Source organism: Salvia splendens, chromosome 4, assembly GCF_004379255.2.
Source record: "Salvia splendens isolate huo1 chromosome 4, SspV2, whole genome shotgun sequence".
Lineage (NCBI taxonomy): Eukaryota > Viridiplantae > Streptophyta > Magnoliopsida > Lamiales > Lamiaceae > Salvia > Salvia splendens.
Window position 1 is genome coordinate 36,484,136 of NC_056035.1, and position 17,218 is coordinate 36,501,353.

General features: G+C 38.2%; 2 protein-coding genes across 3 annotated transcripts; both read right to left on the reverse strand.

Moving 5' to 3' along the window:
• Positions 1-8,497: 8,497 nt before the first annotated feature.
• Positions 8,498-9,594, reverse strand: LOC121799784 (1-Cys peroxiredoxin-like). Of its 2 annotated transcripts, none has more exons than XM_042199253.1 (2): positions 9,488-9,594; positions 8,498-9,402 (listed from the first exon to the last, which is right to left on the reverse strand). In XM_042199253.1, the coding sequence occupies exon 2, from the start codon at positions 9,362-9,364 to the stop codon at positions 8,906-8,908; it is 459 nt and encodes a 152-aa protein (XP_042055187.1). In that variant the 5' UTR covers positions 9,365-9,402; positions 9,488-9,594; the 3' UTR covers positions 8,498-8,905. The 2 variants fall into 2 exon arrangements, with proteins under 2 accessions (XP_042055187.1, XP_042055188.1); XM_042199254.1 differs by having other exon boundaries at positions 8,498-9,413.
• A 494-nt stretch (positions 9,595-10,088) lies between these two features.
• LOC121799760 (probable inactive DNA (cytosine-5)-methyltransferase DRM3) lies at positions 10,089-15,996 on the reverse strand. Its single transcript, XM_042199217.1, has 12 exons — positions 15,890-15,996; positions 15,489-15,553; positions 14,785-14,904; positions 14,510-14,606; positions 14,049-14,095; positions 13,575-13,664; positions 12,974-13,072; positions 12,534-12,633; positions 12,088-12,197; positions 11,868-11,970; positions 11,672-11,742; positions 10,089-11,579 (listed from the first exon to the last, which is right to left on the reverse strand). Exons 2-12 carry the CDS (start codon positions 15,489-15,491, stop codon positions 10,230-10,232), a joined length of 2,190 nt encoding a protein of 729 aa, XP_042055151.1. The 5' UTR covers positions 15,492-15,553; positions 15,890-15,996; the 3' UTR covers positions 10,089-10,229.
• Between the last annotated feature and the right edge of the window lie 1,222 nt (positions 15,997-17,218).

The following is a 17,218-nucleotide window of genomic DNA, read 5'->3' on the forward strand; positions in this document are numbered from 1 at the left end:
GTAGACCAATGATTTCACAAATATAGGAAGTGTTTCAATTGAGAAATATATTAAATTGAGAATTTTGAGAACTTATCAATTGAAAGGAGCATTTATTGGTGGCATAAACTATATTAGTTGTCGATTGATATTAGTTGGCAGTACAAAATATATTAGTTGGAGTAACTAATATGTGTTGGATAGCGAACTGATATGTTGTATGGTAAATTAATAAGTTCTACTTTAGGGCATGTTTAGTGTATCGAATGTGACCAGATTTGGGGTTCTTTTCATGCATTTATGGGCGTTCAGCGTGCAGGTATTAATTCTTGGATACCCTCTGATTAATGCTTAGCTCGCACTGTTCCACTCGGTAAGGCCATTCACAACGCTGTCTCTTATCCTTCTCTTAACCGTCTCATCTCTTAACTATTCATGGGCCCCACTGTACTTTTCACTCCATCTCTTAACTAAGAGACAGAACCTGCAACCCTCCATCTCTTATCCGTCTCTTAACCATCTCATCCCTTAACTATTCATTCAATTTCATTTTTTATTTTTATTTCCAACAAATTCAATTAATAAAAACACACTTCATTAAATCAAATTAAATTACAACTTAAAATCCTAAAAAAAATACATAATTAAATTTGTGGAAAAATAAATAAAAAAGACATAATTTAAAATACAATTTTATAGAAATTATAAAAACTACTCCGCCGGCGAATCATTTCCCGAGGGAGGCGGTGGAGGAGGAATACCAAGTTGTCCCTCCAGATACACAATCTCGGCATGATGGGCTTGAAATTGGGCAGGCGCCATGCGGGAAGTGTCTGCCATTATGGCGGTGAAGTACATGGACATTAAGGAGGAGGGCGGCCCTTGGGAGCCCGCCTGGCTTGATTCACCTCGGCCCCTCCTCCCTCTAGCCGCCTTCGCCGCCTTGGTCTCTTGCGGCCGACGGCGCCCACGGGAGGACCTCCATGCATCGTCCGCCGTGCCCTCAACCTCCTGCGAGGCAACCTCTTGTACAGCGTTGTCCGAACCGCCCCCACTAGACAAGTATTGGCCTCCCGCCGTGTGCTTCGTGCGCTTCGAGGTCGAGCCCGTGCTGGACCTGACACCGCCGGCCCACCTTTCCTCGTCTTTGACGGCTTCCCAAACATCGACATGTCTGAATTCTTTGCCGGTGTCGTCGAAATAGACTCGCAAAGCCGATCTCTGAATGTCGGCTCTCGTGGCTCCGTTTTGGTAATGAGCCGCTTCGTTCTTGTAGATGCCGCAGAATTTTTTGACCTTTGTCGCGTGAGCGCGGGACCCCTTCGGCTTAATCTCGTTGTAGGCCTCGGTGACCTTTTCCCAGAAGCACTTCCCGGTTTGTTGATTCCTGGCGATGGGATCGTACGAGACGCTGATCCAGGCGTTGTACACAACCATCGGCGTCCTTGCGGCTGTACGGATACCGACCTACATCCTCCTCCTCCTCGGCGTCGAATGCCCTGGAGCTTCCACCGCCTCGTCCTCCTTCCGGAGTGGGTTCATCCGGATAATCCTCCCGAATTTGGGATAATCCCTGTGAATACCTCAGGGCAGAGGGACGAGCGTATGCATCAACATCAAAATTGGGTGGTTGGTACCCTGCCAGCGTCGACGAGCCCTGGGTGCCCGGCGTCGACGAATCGGAACCGGAACCACCCAAGACATTGTACATGCCCCCTAGTCGCCAAACGCATTGTTGTCAAACCCGCCGGAGCCGCCCTCGTTTCCGTCGCCGGACATTTTTTATGAGAATTGGAGAGGTTAGATGAAAATTGGAGAGGAAATGGAGATGATTTGGAAAGAATAGATGTGTGTTTGTGTGTGTAATGAGGATGAAATATGAGTATTTATAGAGTAAAAAAATTAAAATATAAAAAAATAATTTATTGCGTAAACGTGACGAAGCCCACTCGCGGGCCGGCGAGTGGGCGTCACGCGTGGCGCCAGCTCGCGCCACGTGGTGCAGGCGCGTGACGAGACAGCCCGCGAGACGTCTCGGTGGGACGGGGCGCTGCAACGCGTCTCGCCGCCGTCTCGTCTCGTCTCAGCGGGACGAGATACGAGCCACCCGCGGGACGCGTTGCGGGTGGCCTAATAGTGAGAAGTAATTTTTGCCGCGTTTGTGATTTATGAAAATGCTTCGGGCTTCACACCAAGAAATGAATGGTGCTTTTCCACCTCTATCTCTCTCACTTTCATTTTCCCCCACTTCCTCTGCTTCTACTGAAATTAAGTGATAATGTAACGGATATTTTGGTCAACTCATAAATGGAATTTTTTTAAAAAGAAATTGAAAAGCAATGTGAACACAACTAGGGTTGGAACGGTACGGTATACCGCGCCGAAATGGCCATACCGCATACCGTACCGAAAAGTGCGGTGTGGCCAAAATGCATACCTTTACCGTACCATTTTTTTCGGTATACCGCATACCGGTTACCGAAAAGTCGATATACCAAAATTCTGATACCGATACCTTACCGACATTTCGGTATACCGTACCGTGATTTTGTTATACCGCACACCGAAAAGTCGGTATACCAAAATTCCGATACCTTACCGACATTTCGGTATACCGTACCGTGATTTCGGTATACCGCAATATGCGGTATACCGAAATCATGGTACGGTATACCGAATACCGCATAAAAATACAAACTGGTATTGCTGCAACTTTGCAGAAATCACTGGACAACTACTTTCTTCCTAATTGTGCAGATACTTCTTCCAATCCTATCCATTAAAGAAACTAGATTAAAACAATAAAAACCATAATTCAAAGTAATAAAATCCAGCCCACAAAAACAAACTAGTAAGCATAATATTGCAAATTGAAAAGGAATATGCTAAGCACCTAAGTTGGATTCACCAATGAGAGAAAGCTGCGACTGAGAAGATAATAGAGAGAGTGAGAGTAATCGCGCGAGAGAGAGAGAGAGTAATCGAGGCAGAGGTTGAGAGTTCGCCTTTTGAACTTCTTCTCGGCGTTCAAGTTAAAGATACTTCTTCTCGGCCTCTCACAGGATTGTCGGCGGGGAGCTCAGCGGCGCTAAGCAATGGTCGAGCTCGATGTACTACCGTGCTGGATAGAGGAAGAAATGGTGGTGGTGGTGTCTCAATTTTGGATTCTCAGGAAGAATAGTTGTGGAGGCGGAGAATGGAGATAGTTCTAGGGTTGCAAGAATTCCTCCCCAATTATGTATTATGTTTAATAAAATTATATAATAATATATTTTATAAAGATAATGACAATCATTTCTGAATTCGGGCTTTGCATATTTACAATAGAATATATTGAAGGCGAATATTCAAATTTTTATTTATGAAAAAAAACATTTAATCACTTTATTTTAAACATATATTTTTTCTTATAGAATGGAGTTCTATATTTTAGCTCAGTAGCTAGTGTTGAATGGTTAGATTTGTGTTCTTATTGTGGAATGATTTAATACATGAGATGAGAGTGATATTGACATTGATTTATTTCGTTCTTAATCACTATGGATAATCTGATTAAATGATACTTTTGCATGATAAATTGATTGTTTGAGTTCTTTGGTTGGATAAAATGATACTTTTGCATCATAAAATGATAGTTTGAGGGGACAAAATGATAGTTTCAAATGATAAAATGATACTTTTGCATGATAAATTGATTGTTTGAGTTCTTTGGTTGGATAAAATGATACTTTTGCATCATAAAATGATAGTTTGAGGGGATAAAATGATAATTTCAAATGATAAAATGATACTTTTGTTTCATAATGATAGTTTTAGATTTTTGGATGATAAAATTATACTTTTGCATCATAAAATGATAGTTTCAAATGATAAAATGATACTTTTGTTTCATAATGATAGTTTTAGATTTTTGGATGATAAAATGATACTTTTGCATCATAAAATGATAGTTTGAGGGGATAAAATGATAGTTTCAAATGATAAAATGATACTTTTGCATGATAAATTGATTGTTTGAGTTCTTTGGTTGGATAAAATGATACTTTTGCATCTTAAAATGATAGTTTGAGGGGATAAGATGATAGTTTCAAATGATAAAATGATACTTTTGTTTCATAATGATAGTTTTAGTTCTTTGGATGATAAAATGATACTTTTGCATCATAAAATGATAGTTTGAGGGGATAAAATGATAGTTTCAAATGATAAAATGATACTTTTGTTTCATAATGATAGTTTTAGATTTTTGGATGATAAAAAGATACTTTTGCATCATAAAATGATAGTTTGAGGGGATAAAATGATAGTTTCAAATGATAAAATGATACTTTTGTTTCATAATGATAGTTTTAGATTTTTGGATGATAGTTTGAGGGGATAAAATGATAGTTTCAAATGATAAAATGATACTTCTGTTTCATAATGATAGTTTTAGATTTTTGGATGATAAAATGATACTTTTGCATCATAAAATGATAGTTTGAGGGGACAAAATGATAGTTTCAAATGATAAAATGATACTTTTGTTTCATAATGATAGTTTTAGATTTTTGGATGATAAAATGATACTTTTGCATCATAAAATGATAGTTTGACTATGCGAGTTTTAATGTAAATTATCATTTTAATGTAAAAAATAGTTGGAACGTCCAAATGAAATGATACTCCATATTTATTCTTTTTAATAAAAATGAAATTTTAATTTTCAAGTACTTTATTTATTTTTCTTTATTCTACCTCATTAGTGGATTAACTCTTAATCCTAATTTCTCGATTAAAGAAAAATCCAAATAAAAATTAAAAACCCAGGTATATATATGCGGTATATACCGTATTTGCGGTATACCGCATCATACCGAACCATACTGCAATTGCGGTATATACCGTAAATTTGCGGTATATACCGCAATTGCGGTATGGTGCGGTATGATGCGGTATACCGCGGTATATGCAAACTGCATACCTTTACTGTACCTAAAACTGTCGGTACGGTATGATATCGTACCGAAAAGTACGGTATACCGAAAATTCGATATTTTCGGTACGGTAAGTGCGGTATTTCGGTATATTTTCCCAGCCCTAAACACAACTCAGTTCTTTGTCACTGAACTCCGTATTTGAGATTCAATTATGTGGGCCCATCACTAGCAAATCTAACCAAAAATAATTTCTACTCAATCCACCTCGATCAACCTGAACAAGTCCTAAAAATAGTCTTATTTTTGGACGACATTAATTTAATGATGAATTAGTAAAGTATTTTACTATGAGAAAGATGAGAAAAGGTAAGAGAAAAATAGACAGTAAAATATGAGAGATATGAAAAAAATAAGTAAAGTACAAAAGAAAGTTTTCATTTTTTAAACGAGATTATTTTTATTGAACTAAAATGGCAATGGACTATTTTCGTCTCATTAAACATGGTCCCATTTTTGAATGCCATGAAATTTTAGTTTAAGCTATTATGTGTGTGAAAGTGGAAACTAAAAAATAATTGGGTGTATTAATAGTGAAAAGCTAATTTTTTTATTTTAAATATGAAAATGGCATATAAATTTGGACAATTAAAAAGAACGAAAAGCAAGATGATGTTTTAGAGCATCTCCAATGGTAATAGGTCAGTCATAGGTCAGCTATAGGCTAGCCACAAACTTCTTTTGCCACATTATCAGCACTAAAAACTCCTCCTGCCACATCATCAGGACAAGCAACTGGACAAGGAATAGGCTAGCAATAGGCTAGCCACAATAAACAAAATTATAAAAAATATATAATTAACAATCACACAAAATACGGAATTAAATTTACGACACAGATACTAGAAAATTCAATAATAATATTTAAATTAAAAAAGTATAGAACTCCAACTCTTCGTTCATTTGCCGTTCGTACTCCTCAGCATCACCACCACTACCACCACTACTACCACCCGCGTTACTCATTTCACGTTGTTGCTCTTGTACAGAAATTAAAATGGAGAGAAAACTCGTTAAAACAAGTTGTGCGAATGAAAATGACGTGCAAAAATTGAGATGACAGATAGGGAGCCTGCAATGGCGGTCAGCCGATCGGCAAGCGGATCGGCCAGCGCCCGAAAATCGGCGTCGGGTCACCGATTTTTTCGCCGAAATAACGTTCGCCGGTTCCAATGGTTCGGCGAGCCGACCGGCCAGCGCCGGAAATCGGCTATCCTGTCCGCTTGCGGCCATTGGAGATGCTCTATGGGTACTGTAGTCTGTATATAATAGAGTAAGATGGTGGGCTCCTCCGATGGAACATGATGCGTAAAATCTGATATTCTCAATTTCCATCGATGCAAGTGGTAGTAGGAGTATTTCTTTTCAAACCATCTAATTAGGAGTAACATAATTAATAAAATTATGTCCATTACTGCACAATAGCACTTCCATCGAAATCATCAATCAAGAAAATACAAGCAGCTAAGTGATAGTACAAATAAAGAAATGTATTCATTGACATAAATAAAAGCATATCCGTTGGCAAATTAGATTTATGTAACTTTACCATCCAAGGAGAAAATTGGTGGGATTTAAATTTCAAACTGAATCAAAAATATTTAATCTTAGTGGGACCGCAAATTAATGATTCACCCGATATCAATGCATCATAAATTGAAAAAAATATATAGATGAGGTCGAACCCAATTACCCAACCCATTGAGTATGAACATTTTAGAATTGTCACAATATCATCTTTGAGTTGAAACTCCATGCACACCACATTCAATTCAAGTCGAACTTTTGGAGAACAAATACGTCATCCCATTGAGTTGAAAGTGGTCTTCAAAAATCTTGGCATTAATGATCAAATTTTATTCTACCTACAACATGTCAGCAACTAACATAATGTTTGGTACCCTCCAATTTCAAATATAGTACAAAACGACCCTCTATCTACGCTCAAACTACAACCAAGTCCTTCATTTTCTAAAAAATTGAATATTTGACCACTAGATTCCAAAATAGTTATACTACTACTAGTAGTCTAGTACTCCACTAAAAGACCATGCGTACGTGTCTCTCAGAGCATCATTAACGCCGCGGGCCGGACCGCACCGCACCTGGGTCCCGGCCCGCCGCCCCGCGCGTTAAACCCTCCTGATTTGCGGCCTGGGACGGTCCAGGTGACGCAGTCGCGTCCCAGGGTTCATCCCGGGCGTTAAGCGTGCTCGTGTTGCACGCGCTGCGTCCCGGCCCCGCGTTGGATGTCTTCGGGCCGGGCCGCAAGTCCCCTCCATTTTTTTCATTTTATCTGCCTATATATACTCCATTTGTGCACCATTCTTCCACACTTTTCCCATTTTAATCCTCTTGAATTTTTTTTATGACTGGTATTTTTATTTTCTAAGATTTTTAATTTTCTTTGTCTAGGATTTGTAATTTTCTTTTTTTTTCGACTTAACAATGAATTTTCCTTGTTTGAATTATTCAACGTATTTTATTTTACGAGTGAAATAGGTTCTAGTTTAAATTATTCAACGTTTTTTTTATTTTACGAGTGAAATAGGTTCAAGTTGTGAATAATGCAATTTAATAGTTGTGGCCTGGGATGAAACCTGCAGGGTTGGAGGAGTTGTGGCCTGTGACTCAAATTTAGGGGAACGATGACGTGGAGTGGACTTGGCTTGAATTGGGGACAGGTTAATGATGCTCTTAGAAAAATCCTAGAAACAAAACTATAGTACTATTACTATTTAGTAATATACTTGTACTGGCAAAAAGAAGAATTTCCAACTCCAAAAGTGAACGAGTATTAAGATGTCAACTAATTCATTCTAATTACGTAAGTTTAAAATGCCTACAAAGTGAAACTTAAATCCAATACAAGTCCCACAATATCTAAATTTGGATACAAGTCCATATTACATTTCTTATGTCCATGAAAAAACCGAATTTATGAGAAATACACTTCTTGAAAAACCTCGCGTTGATTGGATATGCGTTAGACAATAAGACAATGGAAGATCTATTCTCTTCGATGCTTGAATTGTGTCATGCATATGAACACAGAATTACCCTTTCCTGTTTATCTGATTCTAAAATTTCTAAACTTCTTTTGGACAAGTTTTTTGTTAAATTACATTGATAAGATGGATGTGTATGAAGTGAAGGATACTAAATTACAAAAAAAAAAACACCCTCTTGATTGATAAACATACATTCAAACAAAATACAACATTCATATTAGTCGACATTGGTGAACCTCAAGCAGGGGCGGATCTACCCTATAAGAGGGTAGGGCTTAAGCCATTACCCATTTTTTTATTTTTTTATTTTGTATTTATAAATTTTTAAAAATTTTAAAAAATCATGTTAAGCCCTTATTAAGGTGATGCTAATGTAGAACAAATTATCTTGAAATAATTAATAGAAAGGGCTGAGATTAATGAAAGAAGTAAAAATTTGCAGAGCATTAACAATGGTGGATGATTATTGTGAGGAAGAAGATGACTTTAAAGTTAAATAATACATATACATTTACATAAAATTAAGCCCATCACAGGAAATAAATAAAATTCAACCCAAGAAGTGTTAGACAAGTGAGTATAAATAAAATTCAGCCCATACAAAGGTCCAAAATAAAATTTGTTTTCAGCCCAAAATAAAAAATACTACTCAAAATAACTAATTAAAAATAAAAATAACTCAATAACAAAAAGTAAATAAAAAAAAACGAGAAAAGCAGCAAAACTGAAAATCCCCAATTCCAAAATATCTCTGAAACGTCTCTTCGCCGGCGGTGCCGCATCGCTCTATCGAGGCGAGGCACGATGCTGCGGACATTCGCCGCCCGCGCCATCCGAAGGCCCGGAACGCCGCTTCTCTGTTCTACACGGCGACACCAGCGTTGCTGCCTGCTGCACGGAGACACGGCGACACCAACGCGACAACGGCTCGACTGCACCTCAAGCCCTAGTGGAGCCCTTACTGGCAATTTTTTCTGGATCCGCCCCTGACCTCAAGTAGCCCTTGTTGGAAGGGACATCGGCGGTCTTGTAGCCCTGCGGAAACATCCTATTGGCCTCCTCATTCGACACGCTTGGCGATATCACCACCGCCTCCCCCTTCGCCGCCCTCTGCAGCGACTCCGCCACCCTCACCACCTCCTCCATGTTCCTCCCCACGATGTGCAGCGCCCGCGACGGGACCTGGTTCCCGGACGAGTCCTTCTCGTCCGGGTCCACCATGTTCAGCTCCTTTATGATCCTCCTCTCCGGGTCGGCCGCGATGGGGTCCGTCACCTTGCACCCGTTGCAGTACGCCTCGATGTCCTTGATCCACGCGTTGTGGGACTCCACGTCGTCCGCCGACAACCCTAGCAGCTTCACACCGAGCTCGGAGAATTTGTCCGCATACGCCGCCATGGCTCCGAGCTCCGTCGTGCAAACCGGAGTGAAGTCACCTAGGAATTCACTTGAATTAAATTAAATTAAATAGAATTGTCAATTGATCATGTACAAATTAATAAAGTGATTGAATTAATTTACCTGGATGAGAGAAGATGATGGTGAAGGAGTTGGGAGTGTCTCCGATGGTAAGCCCGGGGATGATTTTATGGTATATATGTGTAGTTTATTTTTTCTTTTTTGTGAAGAGAGATTGGTTAGTAATAATAGTGAGTGGTGAAATTAGACTTATATCTAGTGAGAAGTAATTGCATGAAGGGAACGTGGCAGTTGAGGTGTAAGGTTTGCATGCATTATCTCCCTATATACGTGGAAAAAAATTAAGGTAATGTGAATAATTTAGTAAAATGCAATGTTCATGTACCAAAAATAGTAGTAACATGATTATTCGTACGTAGATGAACGAAAAATAAAATATGAGATAATTATTTATAGATGCATAGAAAATAAAATGTCAGACAATTATTCGTGGACAAAGAAGTACTAAAGCCAAATAAGGCTAAAAGAATACAATTGTACTCTATTCATACATAAACAGTTGAAATAATATATATTTTGCATTTTCAAGAGATTTATAGCTATATTATTATTCTTTTAAATTCAGAGACCTAAAAGATGTAGGTTACATTTTTGACACCTAAGAGATGTACATTACATTTTTGAAGTTCACTTAAAATTTATATAAAGTGAAATAATAATGATAATAATAATCCTTAAATATGTTTCTTAAACTACCATTCATTTGCTCTTGTGAGTCAAATGAAATTCAAATTGAGAATGGAGATGTCTGAAAGATGCACTTTCATCAGCATAATTAACAACTTCACCTATATCTATCCATTGTAGACCTCACACGCTGCAAAATCCTTACAAATTCCGCAAACATTGAGAAATCTATCCCACTCAAGCTGTCACTATCTGCACCTGAATATGGATTCTGGCACACAACCAAATCAAATCCCTTCATTTTCTTCATCACTTCTTCAAACTTGCTGCTTGACAACTTGCTGATGCTCTCCAGCTGAATAAGCTCCCCACTCTGAGCTGAATTCTCCCACCACTTCTTCACCATCCTCCGCTTCGCCTCGCACGCCTCCACCAAGACGACACCCTTCAGACGCATCCCCAGCCGGTGCAGTGCCACCTCGGCTCCACCGATGCCACTGAAGAAAGACAGCACTGTCACCCCGCCTGGATACATCCGCTTCAGCACCGAGAGATGGTACCCCAACGTGTCTGTCTGGAACGAGAGGTTGAGCGACTGCAGCCTCTCTGCCGGGGTATATCCCGCGATTCGGGTGTGATGCTGTGGATACCCCATAATCTGCTCAAGATGTTCCGGTTCGAGTGGAGATAGCCTGTTCTTCCCTGCCCAAACAAGATTCTTGGCCTGGCATTGTTGGAGAATCTTCGTTTGCAAGTCTGCAGAAGGAGGGCCGTTGCAATCGGACAGCGTTCTTCCCAGTTTCTCACATAGGTAGGGTAATCCAGTCGATTCACAGCTGATTTCGCCAAGTTGCTTCCGAGTATCCCACGATGGCCACCATTTTTTCGCATATGGGATGGCTTCTGCGAGAGTAGTCGGTCCCCTTGGCATAATGTGGAATCGATCTTCAGTCGGGAGGTTATGTACATAGCCTTCCTTTCTGTTCAATGCTGAGAAGAGCCGAGAATCAACAAACTCCGGCTGAACTGAGTATAAGAACTGCGATATCTTGCCCCAAGAGTCGTGAGACAGGCTCGTGACGTTCCCATAAAGGAAATACGGGGGTTTAGCCACCACTCTAGTAAGACTCCTGGAAGGGTTGACTGAGGATATTGGGGGCTTCCTATCTTCAACAAAACTAGTGAAACAGCCAGCTCGTCTCGGTGGGACAGATGCAGGATTATTGACTGAAGCGTGTTTTCCAATTCCGGCTTCTAGCAACATCCGGTCAACAGCACTGCCCGAGTCTTCCATGAATTCTTCTTTTGGTTTCTTGAAATTGTTTGGCTCATCGTCTATTTCTACTTGCGGCATCTTGCCTTTCAATTTCTTGCCTTTCAATTTCTCGATTAAGTCAGAAGTCCCTAAACGAGACGCTGTGTCTGAACTGCATTCTTCGGTTTTAATGCAGATCGATTCGCACTCTTCCATCTTTCTTTTCAAAGCCCTTTGGACACTAGGGTTATACTGCAAAAGAATATTAATAAACAGAAATTATGATCCTTCCATAACAAGGGGATCTATAAATGAAGAATGATAGCATTAGTAACGATATAGACCTTATCGGGTAATGGGCAAGTACCACCTGTAACAATCGATTCAGCAAGTAGTGTCACGGGTGCTTCCGAACCTGAAATATTATAACATGGCATAAGATATTAAATCACTTTCAGAAAAGCTATCGTGCTTTCACGACGACTCTTTCTAGCACAATCGAGTGAATGAATATTTTGCCAATTTGCATAACTATCTCACCACATCTCTCAAAAGCTCCAGAAATTTCATTTTCAGTAAAGCCCATTTCGAGGAGTTGGAGTGACTTCTCCATGATACCAAATAACACCTCATTGTTGCAGTCCTGCAAATTTGCAGCTGAGTTTAAGACACAAGGTTCTAAAAAATAGCAAACGATAACCATGACAGCCATCCGAAATCATCAGATCTAGCAGATAATAAAAAGTATATAAGCTACAACCTCGGTTTCCTCATCTCCAGGAACTGGATTATTTGTATCTTTTTCATACTTTCTAGCCATCCGAGCAGCAAAGATGAAGTCCATTAGTTTACCAATAGCAGCATTTTTACCTGCAATCCAAAGCCATAGTAACCAGTTAGACGAAACTGCGAGGTTCTCTTTTTTTTGAGCTAACTGTGAGGTTAATTTACAGCTAACTTCTTATAAAGAAGACTTGGCTGTAAAACTGAATATAATTAAGAACCAACAGGAATGAGAACAAGGAAAACTTAGATCAACAAAAATGCTGATTAAAAACAACTATATTCGACATTCTAAGAGTAGAACGCACAGCACATTCTCATGTTACAAATTCCTAATCCTGGGGAAACACTGACAGCACGAATAGGTTTACAAAATGACACATGTTTCGGACTGAATGCTGGAATGGGGAAAGTTCTACGAACCAAGTCTTTGCATGGCAAACCCAACTTCATCCAAAGAGAAATTCATTTTTAGCAACGATGTCGTTTTCTCTTCAATGACACTATCACCAACATCAAATTCCTGAAAGAGCAGTTATTGCACCAAAATCAGAATTATCAGAGTATAACAAGAGGAAATCTGACTTATTCAATGAAAGAAAAAAGAGTAAATTTAATCCTTCAGAAGTAAATAGGGAGTATATAATTAATTAGCACTGGGGGCCATAGAGCCAAAAAGCTAGGAAAACACTTTCATCAAATATAACATGCACACATCACACAGAATGCTGTTAAAAGCAACTATCCAACACCAAGACAACAATGCCTACTACATCAGTTGGTAAAAAGGAGAATTCACTTTATGTTACAATTGACATCTAAATGAAACAAGTACGGAGTAATAGAAAAATATCGATGTTTACCACTTTTACAGGAATATCAGTCCTAACATAGGCATTCTCCTTCGTATCTTCACCAAACAATCTATCAAGAGAATCTGATGAACCCGGTTTGCGAAGATCCTGGTATATTTCAAAATACGTCAGAAAACAGCAACTATACCTTTCAAAAGAAAGCAAAAGACTAAGTAAGAGAACACTTAAATGTGCATCTTGCAACTACACTGTGGTAACAGATAATACTAGACTTCATCTGAGGTGGGAACTAAAAGTAGCTAAAAATAACTAAAGAAGTTCGTTATAAACTCAAGGGGTTAGTTATTCACTTCATACACATCCATATTATGAACATTAAGAAGTGAGAAAATGTAAGCCGCTGTAGCTAAAGGCTACAAAAAACAATTGATAATAAAAAGTAGGAAAGACTGAGGTAAGAACAAAGATCTAGTATGATTCCTGGTATAAACAATCAAAAATCAGAAAAACTGCACGCAGTTTTTAATGGAAATCTTTATCAGTACAAAAAATCCATCCTTTGCAAGTGGAAATGTCTTGGATTTGTCAACTATTTAAATGTAGACATGATTGAAAGGATTCATATAGAGACAAATGAGAACGAGCATACCTCTCCAGGATGAACGTTTGCAGCTAAACTATCATTCTGTCCCCCGGAAAAGCTATCATCAAAAACTTCATTCTTTGGTTTCGGAAGGGCCTGTTCAATTAGGGACGGACAGCATAACTTCATAAGCAGAGAAAACATAATAGGATAGATTCGGTTGATAAGCATGGCACAATTCAGCATCCTAGTCAATTGAAAAAAAAAAACTTTCTAATTTAAGCATTATAAGCTGCAAAAAGAATGAAGTCACTCATTGAAATATAGAAGCCATCCATAACTTATCAACATTCTATAATGCAAAGGTGAGAAGTCAAAAGATTGAGTTTCAAATTGGCTGAAGTCTAAATTCAAAGGAGAATTATATTATAATACAAGGTGGAAAACAAACTTGTGTGTCATATTAACCCAAAATCCAAATGTATGAAAAGATGGTAGGTTATTAGTTATTACGTTTATCTTGCAAGGATTAACGCTTACCGAATATGCAAAAAGAGCTTCCAGTATCAGTTCGGAATTTCCTTCACCTATAGTGTAAGGGAGATATTAGTTGCCTGATACTCCCCAGTCCCACAAGAATATGCACTCTTTGCTTTTTAGTCCATCCCACAAGAATATGCCCTTTCTAAATTTGGAAACTCTTTTCTCTACAATGAGGTGGGACCCATTTTCCACTAACAACTATTTCTCTCTTACTTGACTAGTTGTGCATTAAAAGTCATGCCCAATCAAAAGTGCATATTCTTATGGGACGGAGGGAGTATGTCACTATTGAAAAACAACAATGCTACAAAATTACATAAGAGATAACTACTTCAAAATCTTGATCTCGTTGAAATTTCCAGTACAATAGTTCAGAGACTTTCTCGAAGACAAAACAATGGTAAACAGCAAAGCTTAGATTAACATCAATTCAAACTGTCTAGGAGCAAGCTACAAACCCTTTTCCTTTATTGCTTTGTCGACAAGAGCTGGTGCAAACCCCATTCCAATGAACGATGATCTTAAATTAGTCCCAGACGAGCTTGCCACGTCGTCCTACAGTGCAGCCAAAGAAGACAATGAATTATACAGTGATTAAAAGATGCAGTAATTAAAATATGCAGAGCTACTGCAGAAGTGGCCTCAACCTCACACTTTCAGCATTGAACTTAATCAATACTTGGTTTTTTCCAATACTTAATGAAGTCACTATATTTATCAACAATAACCCTACCTCCCTGGGCATTGAGGGTAAATCATAATCCAAATTCTCATCCTTGGGTATAACTCCAGCATCATTTTCCGGCAAAAAAGAATCCTCGTCATCTGAAATGTCCACTACATCCACATCACACTGCAAACAGAAGAATTTTTTTAATTTTGGATTTTATTTTTTTTTAAGGCAGAAAAATGTTAGGACTGTCAACAGCACATTAGTTTGATATTGTGCGCTTTGAGCCAAGCCCTTTTTAGGTCACTCTCAAAAGGCTTCAAACTAATTAGGGTTGGACAACAATTATGAAGTATATTGTTTCCAACAGTACCCATTCTCTGGTATGGGGTGAGCTTTCAATCTAACAAACCTCCCCTCAAACCGAGGCAACATCGAGAACGTAGTCGACACATCGAGTCATCGATTCATTCTGGGCCCGACTAGAACATGGGTCATTTTTGGGCGTGGGCTAACACCAATCTTTCAAGGCCAAACTCAGCCACCTCGGCTCTGATACCACTTTACACTTGTTAGGACCATCGAACATTAGTTTAAAATAGTTCCCACGGATTTCTTTTTGGGTCACTCCCAAAAGGTCTCAAACTAGTTGACATTTGACAACACTTATATAAGTTCCCTCATTCTCCGATGCCGGACGGATTTGCAATCCAACAATACGGAACACCAAAGAAACAAAATAAAGCTCAAATAATTTACGCTCTCACCATCTTAAAAATAAGTCTCGCGCCCAATCAATTGAAAAAGGACGAGCTTGCTTGTCGCACTAAACCTGCAATCCAGAATGACATTATACGCTAAGCAGGGAAACCGAAACATCAACAAAATCCAAATTGAGAACCACAATTTACCAGCTAAATGCAATGAACAGAAAATCACACCATAAAGATAGATTTTTTATGAAAAAACTAATAAATTGAGCCGGGGTGCATGCAAATTAACTCATTAAAAAGTAGTACATCGATGAAGAAAAATCATTGCTTTTTTCGACTTGATTTGCTCAGCAAACAAAAAAGGTAGAAATAGAAATAAAATCGGAGATATAAATGAAAATGAAAATAAATGGAAGAACCAAAATTAACGGGGGTTAGAAGCATGAAGTACTAACGGCGGCAGAGAGATCGGCGCGTGGGGAATCGCCGCGGTGGGGAAATACAATGAATTGTTGTGATGAGGAGTACTGAAAAAAGTGAAAAGCTGGGTATTGTAGAATTTATTGACCCTCTTTTAGAAAAATTCATCCTAATAAAAAAATGAATAATAATGTTTTAATTAGTCAATTTTGAAATTAGAGTATTAAATGTGAATTTCAGTTTTTCTCAATTTCTCATATATGCATAAATGGGCATCTGTTAATAAAAGAAAAAAAATAAGAAAATAAAAGAATAAATAACTTATTATAATAAAATGCTCATTGTGATTTTTGATTTTTTTTTACTTTAACTTTGACTAAATTTTGTAATTAAATGGTTATTATTCCTAAAAAAACAAGACAAATAGTACTCCCCACGTCCAGTTGTAACCGAGACGCTTGTTTTGGGCACGAGATTTTAATAAATTATATTAAAAAAGTATAATATAGGTGTGAGAATAAAGTACGAGGAAAAAAAAGTTGATAGGTGGAGAAAGAAAAAAATATGTGAGAGAATAAAGTACGAGAGAATAAATTTGAGGAGTGGAGAGGGAATAAAGTAGGTTGAGGAGTAAATAAAGTAGGTGAAAGATAAAGTAAGAGAACAAAAATGTAGTACTCCATTTGTTTCTCTTTAGTAAAGGCGTTTCATTTTGAGCGCTTGTTCGGGAGAAATGAAAAAAAAATAAGAGGAAAAAAAAATACTCCCTCCGTCCCAATAAATATGAAACGTTTGCTTTTAGACACGGGATTTTATGTAGTGTTGTTTTGTGAATTAAAGAAGAGAGACTAGAGTAAGAGAGGGGGAAAAATACATAAAAGTTATTTCTATTTTAGGAAACCTTTCATTTTTAATGGAACAACCCAAAAAGGAAAACGTTTCATTTTTAATGGACAGATGAAGTATAAAAAATATGATTCTCCATATTATTCTCTGTTATTTTATTCTTTCCCTATTTTAATTATTTATTATTATTTCTCACAGTGCTCAAAATAAAGTCTCTACTAAGGGTGGCAAAATGGGTAACGGGTAATGGGTTATTCCCATTTCGACCCAATACCCGCCGGGTATTGGGTGCCCACTACCCAACGATAACGGGAAACGGGCCGGGATCGGGTAGTGTGTTTTAGAGTTTTGCGGGTACGGGTATACCAGCTACCCGCGCGGGTGTACCCGCTAGTCCCTATAATACCCGATATTATTAGTATTAGCTATATACAATCTTTTAATACTTTATAAAATCCAAAAGTTCTAAGAGTTTTTTTAAAATATTTTTATATTCTAACAAATATACATTTGAAAAC

Excerpts from the sequence above, each read along its gene's own strand:
- LOC121799784 (XM_042199253.1), bottom strand. The coding sequence starts at position 9,364 with ATGGCGGCGTATGCGGACAAATTCTCCGAGCTCGGTGTGAAGCTGCTA.
- LOC121799760 (XM_042199217.1), bottom strand. Across the intron at positions 13,073-13,574 it reads CAAACGTTCATCCTGGAGAG|GATCTTCGCAAACCGGGTTC; the intron begins GTATGCTCGTTC and ends GAAATATACCAG. Across the intron at positions 11,580-11,671 it reads CTTGCCCATTACCCGATAAG|TATAACCCTAGTGTCCAAAG; the intron begins GTCTATATCGTT and ends ATTCTTTTGCAG.